This window comes from Monodon monoceros, unplaced genomic scaffold, assembly GCF_005190385.1.
Source record: "Monodon monoceros isolate NGI ecotype Baffin Bay Population unplaced genomic scaffold, NGI_Narwhal_1 Super_Scaffold_7, whole genome shotgun sequence".
Lineage (NCBI taxonomy): Eukaryota > Metazoa > Chordata > Mammalia > Artiodactyla > Monodontidae > Monodon > Monodon monoceros.
The window spans coordinates 47,917,662-47,934,157 of record NW_021703784.1 but is presented as its reverse complement, the minus strand read 5'-3'; the positions used below and the strand labels follow the sequence as shown (position 1 = coordinate 47,934,157).

General features: G+C 39.4%; 1 protein-coding gene across 1 annotated transcript in view; it reads left to right on the top strand.

The window, feature by feature from the left end:
- Nucleotides 1-16,496, top strand: part of ANKRD42 (ankyrin repeat domain 42) — a 55,054-nt gene that overhangs the window by 21,293 nt on the left and 17,265 nt on the right. Inside the window, exons 7-9 of the mRNA XM_029209353.1 lie at nucleotides 9,944-10,069; nucleotides 11,307-11,412; nucleotides 15,452-15,627. Coding sequence (XP_029065186.1) covers nucleotides 9,944-10,069; nucleotides 11,307-11,412; nucleotides 15,452-15,627 — 408 coding nt within the window. The remainder of the gene's footprint in view (nucleotides 1-9,943; nucleotides 10,070-11,306; nucleotides 11,413-15,451; nucleotides 15,628-16,496) is intronic.

The window sequence follows — 16,496 nt, the reverse complement described above, 5'->3', positions numbered from 1 at the left end:
CTTCTTTGGAGAAATGTCTATTTAGGTCTTCTGCCCATTTTTTTGGATTGGGTTGTTTGTTTTTTTGATATTGAGCTGCATGAGCTGCTTATAAATTTTGGAGATTAATCCTTTGTCAGTTGCTTCATTTGCAAATATTTTCTCCCATTCTGAGGGTTGTCTTTCGTCTTGTTTATGGTTTCCTTTGCTGTGCAAAAGCTTTGAAGTTTCATATTGAAGTTTCATTAGGTCCCATTTGTTTAGTTTTGTTTTTATTTCCATTTCTCTAGGAGGTGAGTCAAAAAGGATCTTGCTGTGATTTACGTCATAGAGTATTCTGCCTATGTTTTTCTCTAAGAGTTTTATAGTATCTGGCCTTATATTTAGGTCTTTAATCCATTTTGAGTTTATTTTTGTGTTTGGTGTTAGGGAGTGTTCTAATTTCATTCCTTTACATGTCGCTGTCGAGTTTTCCCAGCACCACTTATTGAAGAGGCTGTCTTTTCTCCATTGTATATTCTTGCCACCTTTATCAAGGATAAGGTGCCCATATGTGCGTGGGTTTATCTCTGGGCTTTCTGTCCTGTTCCACTGATACATAGTTTTCTTTTTGTGCCAGTACCACGCTGTCTTGATTACTGTAGCTTTGTAGTATAGTCTGAAGTCTGGGAGCCTGATTCCTCCAGCTCCATTTTTCTTTCTGAAGATTGCTTTGGCTCTTTGGGATCTTTTGTGTTTCCATACAAATTGTGAGATTTTTTGTTCTAGTTCTGTGAAAAATGCCATTGGTAGTTTGATAGGGATTGCATTGAATCTGTAGATTGCTTTGGGTAGTATAATCATTTGACAATGTTGATTCTTCCAATCCAAGAACATGGTATATCTCTCCATCTGTTTGTGTCATCTTTAATTTCTTTCATCATTGCCTTATAGTTTTCTGCATATAGGTCTTTTATCTCGTTAGGTAGGTTTATTGCTAGATATTTTATTCTTTTTGTTGCAGTGGTAAATGGGAGTGTTTTCTTGATTTCACTTTCAGATTTTTCATCATTAGTGTACAGGAATGCATGAGATTTCTGTGCATTAATTTTGTATCCTGCTGCTTTACAAAATTCATTGATTAGCTCTAGTAGTTTTCTGGTAGCATCTTTAGGATTCTCTACGTATAGTATCATGTCATCTGCAAACAGTGACAGTTTTACTTCTTTTCCAATTTGGATTCCTTTTATTTCTTTTTCTTCTCTGATTGCTGTGGCTAAAACTTCCAAAACTATGTTGAATAATAGTGGTGAGAGTGGGCAACCTTTTCTTGTTCCTGATCTTAGTGGAAATGTTTTCAGTTTTTCACCATTGAGGATGATGTTGGCTGTGGGTTTGTCATATATGGCCTTTATTATGTTGAGGTAAGTTCTGTCTGTGCCTACTTTCTGGAGGGTTTTTATCATAAATGGGTGTTGAATTTTGTCAAAAGCTTTCTCTGCATCTACTGAGATGATCATATGGTTTATATCCTTCAATTTGTTAATATGGTGTATCACATTGATTGATTTGCGTATATTGAAGAATCCTGGCATTCCTGGGGTAAACCCCACTTGATCATGGTGTATGATCCTTTTAATGTGTTGTTGGATTCTGCTTGCTAGTGTTTTGTTGAGGATTTTTGCATCTATGTTCATCAGTGATATTGGCCTGTAGTTTTCTTTCTTTGTGACATCTTTGTCTGGTTTTGGTATGAGGGTGATGGTGGTCTCGTAGAATGAGTTTGGGAGTGTACCTCCCTGTGGTATATTTTGGAAGAGTTTGAGAAGGATAGGTGTTAGCTCTTCTCTAAATGTTTGATAGAATTCTCCTGTGAAACCATCTGGTCCTAGGCTTTTGTTTGTTGGGAGATTTTTTTTTTTTTTTTTTTTGGCGGTACGCAGGCCTCTCACTGTTGTGGCCTCTCCCATTGCAGAGCACAGGCTCCAAACGCGCAGGCTCAGCAGCCATGGCTCACGGGCCCAGCCACTCCACGGCATGTGGGATCTTCCCGGACTGGGGCACGAACCCATGTCCCCTGCATCGGCAGGCGGACTCTCAACCACTGCGCCACCAGGGAAGCCCTGTTGGAAGATTTTTTATCACAGTTTTGATTTTAGTGCTTATGATTGGTCTGTTTGTTTTCTGTTTCTTCCTGGTTCAGTGTCAGAGGGTTGTGCTTTTCTTAGAATTTGTCCATTTCTTCCAGGTTGTCGATTTTATTGGCATATAGTTGCTTGTAGTAATCGCTCATGGTCCTTTGTATTTCTGCAGTGTCAGTTATTTCTCCTTTTTCATTTCTAAGTATATTGATTTGAGTCTTCTCCCTATTTTTCTTTATGAGTCTGGCTAATGGTTTATCTATTTTGTTTATCTTCTCTAAGAACCAGCTTTTAATTTTATTGATCTTTGCTATTGTTTCCTTCATTTCTTTTTCATTTATTTCTGATCTGATCTTTATGATTTCTTTCCTTCTGCTAACTGTGGGGGTTTTTTTGTTCTTCTTTCTCTAATTGCTTTAGGTGTATGTAAGGTTAGGTTGTTTATTTGAGATTTTTCTTGTTTCTTGAGGTAGGATTGTATTGCATAAACTTCCCTCTTAGAACTGCTTTTGCTACATCCCATAGGTTTTGGGTCATCGTGTTTTCATTGTCATTTGTTTGAGTGTTTTTTGATTTCTTCAGTGATCTCTTCGTTTTTAAGTATTGTTTTTAAGTATTGTATTGTTTAACCTCCATGTGTTTGTATTTTTTACAGATCTTTTCCTGTAATTGATATTTAGTCTCATAGCATTGTGGTTGGAAAAGATACTTGTTACAATTTCTATTTACTTATATTTACCAAGGCTTGATTTGTGACCCAAGATATGACTTATCCTGGAGAATGTGCCATGAGCACTTGAGAAGAAAGTGTATTCTGTTATTTTTGGATGGAATGTCCTATAAATATCAATTAAGTCCATCTTGTTTAATGTATCATTTAAAGCTTGTGTTCCCTTATTTATTTTCATTTTGGATGATCTGTCCATTCGTGAAAGTGGGGTGTTAAAGTCCCCTATTATGATTGTGTTACTGTCAATTTCCCCTTTTATGGCTGGTAGCATTTCCTTTATGTATTGAGGTGCCCCTATGTTGGGTGCATAAATATTTACAGTTGTTATACCTTCTTGGATTGATTCCTTGATCATTATGAAGTGTCCTTCTTTGTCTCTTGTAATAGTCTTTATTTTAAAGTCTATTTTGTCTGATATGAGAGTTGCTACTCCAGCTTTCTTTTGATTTCCATTTGCATGGAATATCTTTTTCCATCCCCTCACTTTCAGTCTGTATGTGTCCCTAGGTCTGAAGTGGGTCTCTTGTAGACACCATATATATGGGTCTTGTTTTTGTATCCATTCAGCCAGTCTATGTCTTTTGGTTGGAACATTTAATCCATTTACATTTATGGTAGTTATTGATATGTATGTTCCTGTTACCATTTTCTTAATTGTTTTGGGTTTGTTATTGTAAGTCTTTTCCTTCTCTTGTGTTTCCTGCCTAGAGAAGTTCCTTTAGCATTTGTTGTAAAGCTGGTTTGGTGGTACTGAATTCTTAGATTTTGCTTGTCTGTAAAGGTTTTAATTTCTCCGTTGAATCTGAATGAGATCCTTGCTGGGTATTTTTCCCTTTCATCACTTCAAGTATGTCCTGCCACTCCCTTCTGGCTTGCAGAGCTGCTGCTGAAAGATCAGCTGTTAACCTTCTGGGGAGTCCCTTGTATGTTATTTGATGCTTTTGCCTTGCTGCTTTTAATATTTTTTCTTTGTATTTAATTTCTGATAGTTTGATTAATATATGTCTTGGGCATATGTGTCTTGGCGTGTTTCTCCTTGGATTTATCCTGTATGGGACTCTCTGCACTTTCTGGACTCCATTCACTATTTCCTTTCCCATATTAGGGAAGTTTTCAACTATACAACTATAATCTCCTCAAATATTTTCACAGTCCCTTTTTTTTTCTCTTCTTCTTCTGGGACCCCTGTAATTCGAATGTTGATGCGTTTAATGTTGTCCCAGAGGTCTCTGAGACTGTCCTCAATTCTTTTCATTCTTTTTTCTTTATTCTGCTCTGCGGTAGTTATTTCCACTATTTTATCTTCCAGGTCACTTATCTGTTCTTCTGCCTCAGTTATTCTGCTATTGATTCCTTCTAGAGAATTTTTAATTTCATTTATTGTGTTGTTCATCATTGTTTGTTTGCTCTTTAGTTCTTCTAGGTCCTTGTTAAACGTTTCTCATATTTTCTCCATTCTATTTCCAAGATTTTACATCATCTTTACTGTCATTACTCTGAATTCTTTTTCAGGTAGGCTACCTATTTCCTCTTCATTTGTTTGGTTTGGTGGGTTTTTACCTTGCTCCTTCATCTGCTGCATATTTCTCTGTCTTCTCATTTTGTTTAACTTACTATGTTTGGGGTCTCCTTTTCACGGGCTGCAGGTTCGTAGTTCCTTTTGTTTTTGGTGTCTGCCCCTAGTGGATGAGGTTGGTTCAGTGGGTTGTGTAGGCTTCCTGGTGGAGGGGTCTGGTGCCTGTGTCCTAGTGGGTCGGACTGGATCTTGTCTTTCTGGTGGGCAGGACCGCTTCTGGTGGTGTGTTTTGGGGTGTCTATGACCTTATTATGATTTTAGGCAGCCTCTCTGCTAATGGGTGGGGTTGTGTTCCTGTCTTGATAGTTTTTTGGCATAAGATGTCCACCACTGTAGCTTGCTGGTTGTTGAGTGGAGCTGGGTCTTAGCGTTGAGATGGAGATCTCTGGGAGAGCTTTTACTGTTTGATATTACTTGGGGCCGGGAGGTCTCTGGTAGACCAGTGTCCTGAACTTGGCTCTCCCACCTCAGAGGCTCAGGCCTGACACCTGGCTGGAGCACCAAGACCCTGTGAGCCACACAGCTCAGAAGAAAAGGGAGAAAAAGAAAGAAAGAAAAGTAAATAAATAAATTTATTTAAAAAAATATAAAATATTATTAATAATAAAAAATTAAGAAATAAAATAAATAAAAAAGAAAGGAAGAAGAGAGCAACCAAACGAAAAAACAAATCCACCGATGATAAGAAGCGCTAAAAACTATACCAAAAAAAAAAAAAAAAAGGGACAGACAGAACCCTAGGACAAATGGCAGAAGCAAAGCTACACAGACAAAATCACATGAAGAAGCATACACACTCACAAAAAGAGAAAAAGGGAAAATAAAATATATATATATTAAAAAAAAGAGAGCAATCAAATCAATAAACAAATCTACCAGTAATAATAAGCTCTAAATACTAAACTAAGATAAACATAAAACCAGAAAGAAATTAGTTGCAGAAGGCACACCCCAAATCTACAGTTGTTCCCAAAGTCCACCGTCTCAATTTTGGGATAATTCGTTGTTTATTCAGGTATTCCACAGATGCAGGGTACATCACGTTGATTGTGGAGATTTAATCCACTGCTCCTGAGGCTGCTGGGAGAAATTTCGCTTTCTCTTTGTTGGCACAGCTCCTGGGGTTCAGCTTTGGATTTGGCCCTGCGTCTGTGTGTAGGTCGCCTGAGGGCGTCTGTTCCCCACCCAGACAGGAGGGGGTTAAAGGTGCCACTGATTAGGGGGCTCTGGCTCACTCAGGCCAGGGAGAGGGAGGGGAATGCAGGGCGAGTCTGCTGCGGCAGAGGCTGGCGTGACGTTGCAGTGTGTTATCCCAGGGAAGTTGTCCCTGGATCAGAGGACCCTGGCAGTAGCGGGCTGCACAGCCTCCCGGGAGGGAAGCTGTGGATAGTGACCTTTGCTTGCACACAGGCATCTTGGTGGCTGCAGCAGCAGCCTTAGCGTTTCATGCCCATCTCTGGTGTCCGCTGTGATAGACACGGCTTGCGCCCGCCTCTGGAGCTCGTTTTGGTGGTGCTCTGAATCCCCTCTCCTCACGCACCCCGAAACAATGGTCTCTTGCCTCTTAGGCAGGTCCAGGCTTTTTCCTGGACTCCCTCCTGGCTAGCTGTGGAGCACTAGCCCCCTTCAGGCAGTGTTCACGCCGCCAACCCCAGTCCTCTCCCTGGGATCTGACCAAAGCCGGAGCCTCAGCTCCCAGCCTCCACCCGCCCCGGCGGGTGAGCAGACAAGCCTCTTGGGCTGGTGAGTGCTGGTCAGCACCGATCCTCTGTGCAGGAATCTCTCCACTTTGCCCTCCACACCCCTGTTGCTGTGCTCTCCTCCGTGGCTCCGAAGCTTCCTCCCCACCCACCCCCCGTCTCCGCCAGTGAAGGGGCTTCCTGGTGTGTGGAAACTTTTCCTCCTTCACAGCTCCCTCCCACTGGTGCAGGTCCCGGCCCTATTCTTTTGTCTCTGTTTTTTCTTTTGCCCTACCCAGGTACGTGGGGGAGTTTCTCGCCTTTTAGGAAGTCTGAGGTCTGCCAGAGTTCAGTAGGTGTTCTGTAGGAGTTGTTCCACATGTAGATGTATTTTTGATGTATTTGTGGGGAGGAAGGTGATCTCCACATCTTACTCCTCTGCCATCTTGAGAGTCTTCAATGAACACTCTTTATACCACTAGATTTAAGAATAAAATATTATAGATAAGATACACTTGAAGCTTCCTGGTTCTCTCTCCTTAATACCATTCATTTCCTTTTCTCCCTCAGAGGTAACCATTATTTTGGATTTATGATTCCATTCTAAGGTTTTATATTTAGTATATATATACTCACAAAAATTTGCAGTATCATTTTGTGTATTTTTAGTTTAAGAGACTAAACTGTTATATCTAATAAGAAATCCTAAAATTCAGCAGCTTAAATTATATAGAAGTTTATTTCTTTTATATAATAGCCCTGGTTGGAGAGTGCATCTGTTCTATGTAGTCATTCAGGGACCTGTTATCTTCCTAACTAGCTCTCTCTAGTTGTTGCTAATCCAGCAGGAGGTGGGGAGAGAACAAGAGTATAAGCTAGGATTCTTTTTTTTTTTTTTTTGCGGTACGCGGGCCTCTCACTGTTGTGGCCTTTCCTGTTGCAGAGCACAGGCTCCGGAACCGCAGGCTCAGCGGCCATGGCTCATGGACCCAGCCGCTCCGTGGCATGTGGGATCTTCCCGGACCGGGGCACGAACCTGTTTCCCCTGCATCGGCAGGCAGACTCTCAACCACTTTGCCACCAGGGAAGCCCTAAGCTAGGATTTTTAAGATCTAATTTGCAGTCATCACTTCTGCTAACATTCTATTGGCAAGAGTTTAGTCACATGGCCACACCCAGCTGCAAGGAAGCCTGGATAATTTAGTACCCAGCTGAGAGGCCTCAGCTCAGATGCAGCTCTTGTTACTGTGGAAGGAAGGGGATTTTAGTGGACAACTAGAAGTCTTTGAAACTTCTTTTAAAACTTTATAAAAATGGCATGAAATAGTAATGTATACTCCTCTCTAACTTTCTTTTTTCACAAAATGTTACGATTTTTGAGGTTTATTAGACAGATAGATGTATTCTAGTTTATTCTTTTAAATTGTTTGTGGTATTGCATTTAATAAAAAACACTGTTTATCCATTCTCTGATTTGACATTTAGATTGTTTACAGTTTTCAGAATTACAATCAAGGTGGTAATTGATATTCTTGTATGTGTCCTTGTTTACATGCACAGGATGTTCTTTTTTTTTTTTTTTTTTTTTTTTTGCGGTGCGTGGGCCTCACTATTGTGGCCTCTCCCGTTGCGGAGCACAGGCTCCAGACGCGCAGGCTCAGCGGCCCTGGCTCACGGGCCCAGCCACTCCGCGGCATGTGGGATCTTCCTGGACCGAGGCACGAACCCATGTCTCCTACATCGGCAGGCAGACTCTCAGCCACTGCGCCACCAGGGAAGCCCCAGGATGTTCTTTAGAGAAGTGCTTCCCTACCCTTTTCACACTTTGCCCACATAGAAAATGATATTTGTATGGCATACTGGTACTGTTGGATGAGGCTTCTTGAGGTACTGCCTATCTTCTCTGAAGATTGAGAGTTAAGAGCACTGCCTTGGTAAATAGTTGGGAAACTCTGCTTTAGGTTTTGCTTGTTGGGATATGCCCATTTTCAGTATAAATAGTTATAAATGCTGCATTCTTTATCAGAGTGGTTGTAGTAATTTACACCCTCATCAGCAATGTTTGGTGAGAATTTAGAGAAACAATATTCAGTATTGTCAGACATAAAAATTTTTGCCACTTAGTTGGGTATGAAGAGGTTTAACTTGTGTTTTTATTTGCATTTTTTTGATTACTAATGAGGCTGAACATTGTTTAGTAAAGTTATTGGCTATTCTAGTTTTCTATTGAATTGCCTGTAAAATTGTGTTCTTTGTCCTTTTCTAAATAATTTGAGCTGTTTTATATAGTTCTGATACCAATCATTTATTTATTTTATCTGATATAGATTTTTTCTCTCACACTGTGGCTTGTTTTTTCACAAATGATATCCTTGTTTAAAAAAAGCAACTTTATTAAAGTATGATTTACATAAAATAAACTGTATTTATTTAAATTATGCAGTTCATCTCAAATGTTTTTTCATACCCTCTTGTAGTTCATCCCTCTTTTCACCCTGGCCGCACACAGCCACTGATTTGTTTTCTGTCACTATAGATTAGTTTGGGTTTTCTAATGGAAATGGATTTCTAATGGGTTTCTCTAATCTTTTGAGATTCATTTGTGTTGTGTATATTAGTAGTTCGTTACTCTTTATTGGTGAATAGTATTCCATTGTATGGATGCGTATTTTGTTTATGCATTCTGTCTTATTGGTAGGTCTCTTTGCCTGTACTACAAAGTGTTTTTTTTTTTTTTTGAAAGAGAGGAAGCAAGCTCTCGTGTCTCTCTCTCTTTTTTTTAAAATAAATTTATTTATTTTATTTTTGGTTGCATTGGGTCTTCGTTGCTGCACGGGGGCTTTCTCTGGTTGCGGTGAGTGGGGGCTATCCTACTGTTGGTTGCGGTGCGCGGGCTTCTCATTGCAGTGGCTTCTCTTGTTGCGGAGCACAGGCTCTAGGTGCACAGGCTTCAGTAGTTGTGGTTCGTGGGTTCTAGAGCGCAGGCTCAGTAGTTGTGGCGCACTGGCTTAGTTGCTCTGCGGCGTGTGGGATCTTCCCGGACCAGGGCTCAAGCCCATGTCCCCTGCATTGGCAGGCAGATTCTTAACCACTGCACCACCAGGGAAGCCCAGTACTACACAGTTTTGATTACTGTAGCTTTATAGTAAGACTTACAGTCAGGTATTATAAGTCTCCAACTTTGTCCTTTTTAAAATACTCCTTGGGTATTCTAGGTTGTTTCCTTTCCATATACAGAAATGAGAATAGCTACCTCAGGGTTGTTGAGAGGGTTAAATGAGGCAATCCTTACAAGTGTTTACTACCATGCTTGGCATTCAGTAAGGGCTCAGTATATCTCATTATTATCATTAAAAACATTTTATTAAGTATTTACTATGTGCTAGGCACTAGGTCAGGTGTATTCACACCTGTCTATGCCTATGTTTATGTATAGATACACACATATACTTTATCTCCTTCCAGTTTCTTTTGCTTTCTTCACTTGTAAACAGGGAGGGAGTGGTCTGTGCAAATGTAGGACTTGAGACCAAGTATGTCTTTATACAAAGGGTTGAAAATGACCATCTCCTTGTGTTTTGTGGTGGCCTGAGAGAAACAGGGAAGATGGCAAGAATAGTTCTGGTACCATATATTCCTGGCATGTTTGAGATCCTGAGGGATGGAAAGGCTACACTGTTAATAATAATCTTATTTTATGATTCTCTTTCTATTACTTGTCATTGCATCAACTGAACTAATTCCAATGTAACATTCTCATAGTTGAGTTAATACTGAAACCTGAAATGTGTGACTGATTAAGGCAGGGAAAAGGAACGAATTCCTATGTTTCCTGAAATGCTGAATTTTTAATTCATAGCTTTAGCATTTCCAGGTCATGTGGCTGCCTTTAAGGGTGATTTGGAAATGCTTAAGAAATTAATAGAAGATGGAGTAATCAATATTAATGAACGTGATAATAATGGATCAACTCTTATGCATAAAGGTAAGTTATGATTCCTGCTTCATCTTCAGTTCTGACACAATTGCTGTTGAGTTATTTAGCTTTTATTTTTTATTTATTTATTTAAAAATTATTTATTATTTATTTTTGGCTGTGTTGGGTCTTTGCTGCTGCGCACTGGCTTTCTCTAGTTGGGGCGAGCAGGGGCTACTCTTTGTTGTGGTGCGCGGGCTTCTCATTGCAGTGGCTTCTCTTGTTGCGGAGCACAGGCTCTAAGCACACGGGCTTCAGTAGTTGTGGCACATGGGCTTAGTTGCTCCACGGCATGTGGGATCTTCCCGGACCAGGGCTCGGACCCGTGTCCCCTGCATTGGCAGGCGGATTCTTAACCACTGTGCCACCAGGGAAGTCCCCCCTCTGGTTTCTTGACTGAGGTTACACAGCTAGTAAGAGCAAAGCTGAGGTTTCATTCATTTTTTTCCATTCATTTATTCATCAACTCTATAGACATTTATTGAGTGTCTTTATATGCCAGCCACTTGCTAAGTTCTGTCCTGTCCTCCAATCTGTTGTTTAGTGGACCTAAACTCAGATCTTTTTAGACTGAGTTTCCCCCCAACAGTTTCCCTGCATTTTGAGATGGACCTAGAAGGAGGGGAGAAATTAGATGATCATATGATTGAGTGATGGGCACTAGGTAAGAAGACACACAAGCAGAGTTGTGGAGGTGAAAATTAATATTGAGTGCATGTGTTTTAAAGAAAGGTGGTGAACAGTTTAGGTAATCAGTGAGGGGCCCTGAACATTTTGAGTTATGAGGGTCAGAGGAATAAGCTATTTATACAAGATGGCAAAAGATTTTCAAAGTCTTTCACATTCACACAGATTGCACTTACATTTGGCCTGGTACAAGATTGGTCAGGAGCTATGAATACAGTAGATGAACACTGGATAAGGATTAGAAAAAACCTAGATTATAGTTTCAAATCCATTACTTACTGGCTGTATGATGTTAAATAGCCTCTTTGAGCTTCAACATCTATATCTGTATGTAAAGCTCTCTGCATAGGGGCTGAGTACAGCAGATACTTGATTAAATATTTGTCTAATGAATGAATAAATGAAATAGAGAAAATAACATCTGGCCAACCTACTTCTGCTGGTTATTGTAAGGATTAGTATTTACAAAAATACTCTGCAGTGGTACTGTCCAAAATTTTAGAAAATTGTTCTAATAACAGTAACTTTTTTGTGTGTACATTTTGTTTTGTTTTTACAGCTGCTGGGCAAGGCCACATAGAGTGTTTGCAGTGGCTAATTAAAATGGGAGCAGACAGTAATATTACCAACAAAGCAAGAGAGAAACCCAGTGATGTGGCTAAGAGGTATCCCTATCTGCTTTGCTTCTTTCTTTTGTTTTTAAAGTTTTGCATTTACTCTCCTATACTCAGAAATCTCTGAAGATTTCTGGATTATAGGACTCAGTCAAATGCTGATGGAATGATAATTTTCAAGCTGAATTAACATTTGACAACATATCAGCTCTTCTCTCTAAAGCAGTGATTCTCAGCTGGGAGGTAGTAGTCCCCCTTCTTGGGGGGTGTGCATTTGGAAATGTGGGGAGGGGGTTGTCACAGTGATGGAGACCATCACTAATGTTTCATGAGGTCAGGTCCAGGAATGCCAGACATTCTACAGTGCTCAGAACAGTAGTGTACAACAAAGAATTGTCCCACCCAAATGCTGGTACCTGTTGAGAAATGCTGTGTGATAAAAAGGAGTAATCAAAAGGAGTCACATGGATTTTGAAACAAATTTTAATATTTATATTTGAATTAAATGTAACACCTATTATTGAACACCTCTAGCTCATTCAGGTCAGGCCCTCACAGAATATTTAGTTCATCCATTTGTTCATTTGATTGTTTTTTCATTCAACTTCCTGTATACTTACCATGCTCCAAATGCTATGGTTAGCATTAAGTTTACCAAGATGAAAAAAAATAGTCCTTGCCCTCAAGAAACTTACAGTCTTGTGGAGAGACAAATGTGCAAACATAACTTTTATTGATTATAATCAGTATGTCGTATTACATGTCATGTATAAGGTGCAGTAAGAGCACAGAAGAAAAAGTGCCCAAGTATTCCTATTCTAAAGTTGTGGGGGAGAAATGTTAATACAGATGATGGTAAGAGTTATGAAGGCAACTGCGGGGGACAGAATTTATATAGAAGTCTGGGAAAACTTTTTTTTGGAGAAAGCAACATTTATGCTGACACTTGAAGGAGGAAGAGTTTTAAGATAACACCTTGTGTGTCTGAGGAACGCATGTGGTTCAGAACTGCTTGAATCTAAAGTAGGAGTGTGGGCTAAAAGTTGCACATGAGGCTTGACGGGATGCAAGGGCCTAATTATTCATTAAATTGCCATGCAATTTTTGTTTGTGAGTTCATGTTCCTTAAAATTTTGTCTGTGGGATCTCTTTGAAGCCATGGAATATGGTTTTGTTTTACCACATAGTAGCATCATTATCAACTCAGGCCCACTATTTTTTATTTTTTAAAATAGCTTTATCAAGGTATAATTGGCATATAGTAAAGTACACATATTTGTACAGCACAAACTGATGAATTCTGATATATGTATATACCTGTGAAATCATTACCACAATCAAGATAGTGAACATATCCATCACCCCCTAAAATCTCCTTGTGCACCTTTGTAATCTCTCCCTCCTACTGCTTTCCACTGCCCCATCCCCAAACAGACACTAATTTGCTTTCTGTCACTATAGATTAGTTTGCATTTGCTAGAATTTTATATAAATGGAATCATACAGTATGTACTCTTATATATTTGGCTTTTTCCACTCAGCATAATTATTTTGAAAATCATTCATGTGTATTAGTGGTTCATCTCTTATTGCTGAGTAGTATTCCATTGACTGTGGAATTCCATAGTATTCCATAGTTTGCTTATCCCCTAATCTGTTGAAGGATATCTTGTTTGTATCTACTTTTTGGTGATTATGAATAAAGCTGCTATAAACATTCAGATACAGATTTTTGTGTGAACATAAGTTTTCAGTTCACTTGAGTAATATGTAGGAGTAGGATTGCTGAGTCAGATGCTAAGAGGGTGTGTTTATCTTTATAAGAAACTGCCACAGTGCCTTCCAAAGTGACCACACCAATTTGCATTCCATCAGCAGTGGATGAGTGTTTCTGTTGCTTCTTACCTTGCCAGCATTTGATATTGTCAGAGTTTTTGATTTTCGTAATTCCAGTAGGTGTGTAGTGGTGTCTCATTTTGTTTTTTCCTAATGGAAAATGATTTGGGGCATCTTTTCATATACATATTTGCCATTTGTACGTTTTCCTTTGGTGAAGTGACTGTTCAGATCTTTTATCCACTTTTAAAACTTGGGTGGTTTTCTTATTGTTGAGTTTTAAGAACTCTTTCTATATTCTGGATACTAGTTCTTTCTCAGATTTTTGTTTTGTGAAGATTTTCTCCCAGTTGTGGTTTGTTTTTTCATTCTCTTAACAATGAAGAGCAAAATTTTTTATCAATTTGCTCTTTTATGGGTTATGCTTTTGGTATCATATCTAAGAAATCTCTGATTTATACCAAGTCACAAAGATTTTCTTTTATGTTTTCTTTTAGACATTGTTATAGATACAGTTTTAGGTTTTACATTAAGGTCTGTGATCCATTTTGAGTTAATTTTTGTATGTGGTATGAGGTATGTATCCAAGTTCTTTTTTTTGCATATGGATATCTAATTGTTCTAGCACCATTTGTTGAAAAAGCTGTCCTTTTTCTTCTATTGCCTTTGTGTCTTTGTCCACGTCAGGTGTCCATGTATGCGTGGGCTTATTTCCATAGTCTGTATTTTATCCATTGATGTATTTGTCTGTCTTTATATCAGTATTACATGGGTGATTTAGTACTGTATCTGAATATATTCATAATTTCTGACCCACATTTCTTTGTCATTCATGCACCAAAGTGCTAGTGTGAGTGTAGTGTTATAGAAACAACCTTGAATCTGGCGTAAAGCAAGTACTCAGTAAATGATAGCTGTGAAGTGACAATCTAGTAATAGAGATAATGAATTCTATTAACCGTACAACTTCCTATGTTTATTACTATATTGTTAATGATTTGCAGTACCTGGTGAAAGGTAAAGATATATGTGTGCATGTGCACATGGTTATGGAAGTGTGTGAACAAAATAAAATTTGAGGTTTTTATGTTTAGCGAGTAATTCTCCATGTCCTAAGAGAAAGCATTGAACATTTTTTTTAAAAAAATTAATTAATTAATTTATTTTTGCTTAGGTTGGGTTTTTGTTGCTGTGCGCGGGCTTTCTCTAGTTACGGTATGCGGGCTTCTCATTGCGGTGGCTTATTTTGCTGCAGAGCACGGCCTCTATGCGCACAGGCTTCAGCGGTTGTGGCACACGGGCTCAGTAGTTATGGCTTGCGGGCTCTAGAGCGCAGGCTCAGTTGCTGTGGCGCACGGACTTAGTTGCTCCGCGGCATGTGGGATCTTCCCAGACCAGGGCTCAAATCCGTGTCCCCTGCATTGGCAGGTGGACTCTCAACCACTGCACCACCAGGGAAGTCCCAGCATTGAACATTTTAATTAGCAAAACTGTGGGAAAAATAATGCAGATTACATACAATCACAACAACAACTTGAAAATCAAGGGTATATTATTAGAAGCTTCATAGAGATGTGGGAAAGCTCAAAGAAAATAAGAAATGTGGATATGAAAGTCATTATTTTTCCATTAAATTTCAAAGCCATGCTGAGTGCTTTGAGGGTTGAGGAAGGATGAAGATTAAGGGGGCTAGAGCTATAGTTTTCCCTCTGGAACCAGAACTAATTCTATGATCTAAATTAGGCCATCAGGAAAAGGTAGTAAATACAGGTAAATCAAGTAGGGTGGTTCCAGGCTTTCTACTCAGTTGAGCAGCTCCGTTTGGGGACACACCAAATATTCTTTTGATATTGGGTCATTTCTTTCAGTTGGATTTTTTGCCACTAAAAAATGGAATCTGGGAATTCCCAGGCAGTCCAGTAGTTAGGACTCCTCGCTTTCACTGCCAAGGGCCCGGGTTCAATCCCTGGTCAGGCAGCTAAGATCCCACAAGCCCCGCGGCGTGGCCAAAAAAAAAAATTCTGGAATCATTCTTTAATATGACTGCTTGTCCTTAGTTTCCACTAACTGTTTGAATTCCCCGCATTGCTGGATATGCATCAAATTGTCACTGACCTTCAGATACAGTTTTCGTTCTTCACTGGTGCGTGAGTTGGTGGGATAATGTAGAGTGTAATTCCCTAAATTAAATGCAAACTGCTATTTCAATTTGAAAAAGATTGTGGATCTTGTAATTACTAATTCTTTTCTACAGGTTTGCCCATTTAGCAGCAGTAAAGCTATTGGAAGGACTACAGAAATATGATACAGATGATGAGAGTGAAGTTGATGAAAATGATATTAAGTTTTTCATAAGACATGTTGTTGAGGGAAGCACTGATGCCAAGGATGATATAGGTCTCAGTGAGTCGGATAAAACAGATGCCAGAGGTAAGTGTGCCAGCTCTTCCATGATTTTTCCTTTAAAAAATACCACAGATTTGGGAATTATTTTAAAGACAACTACCATCTACAAGGTAAAATACTTTGATATTTTTTGGGGAACCAGAACTAGTACAGATTTTTGTACTAGGGGTTGTTGAACATGTAAAGAATGTGAGACATGATCTTTGTCCCTCAAAGAGGAAAGGGGTATTTTCCTGCCATATAACCCTGATTTCACTTCTCATGATATTTGTCAGAGAGCCATGGTTCATATGAATGGATGAGAAGAACTGTTTCGATGGCACTCTTTCATAGAAGAAAGGTGAGAAGGATCTTTTTGAACGGAGGCTAACCAAAGCAAAGGCAGCTGTAGTAAAGTGAGCAGAGCTTGGCACTGGATTCAGACATCAGAGCTTCACCTCTTTCTAGCTCTGTTACTTTCTGAACCTTGGTTTCCTCATCTGTAAAAATGAGAATATTAACGTAATGTCATCCCACAGACTGCACTAGAGAATGGGAAGTGCCTAGAGGCTTAGTAAATGTCAATTCCCTTCCTCGTGATCTCTGGAAAGTATTTTCAGTTATTCTGGCAGGAAAAACTAGTACCAAAACTGTATTGTCTGAGAAAAACTTCTAATTCATGTCTAAATTAAAAAAAAATTATTTTTAAGAGCTCCCAGAACATTGTCAGGCAGAACCTCACTCTCCAGGTGATGGTATAAGCCTCTTTCCTGGTGAATGCAACCTAAAAGATGCTGATATTAGGGGCTCCCAACAAGCAGCCCACCTGGATCACCCCACAGTGAGACTCAGAGTCAGTGATCCCTTCAGAATTTCCTGATAGCTTTATTTTAAATAGCTTCACTGAGATATAA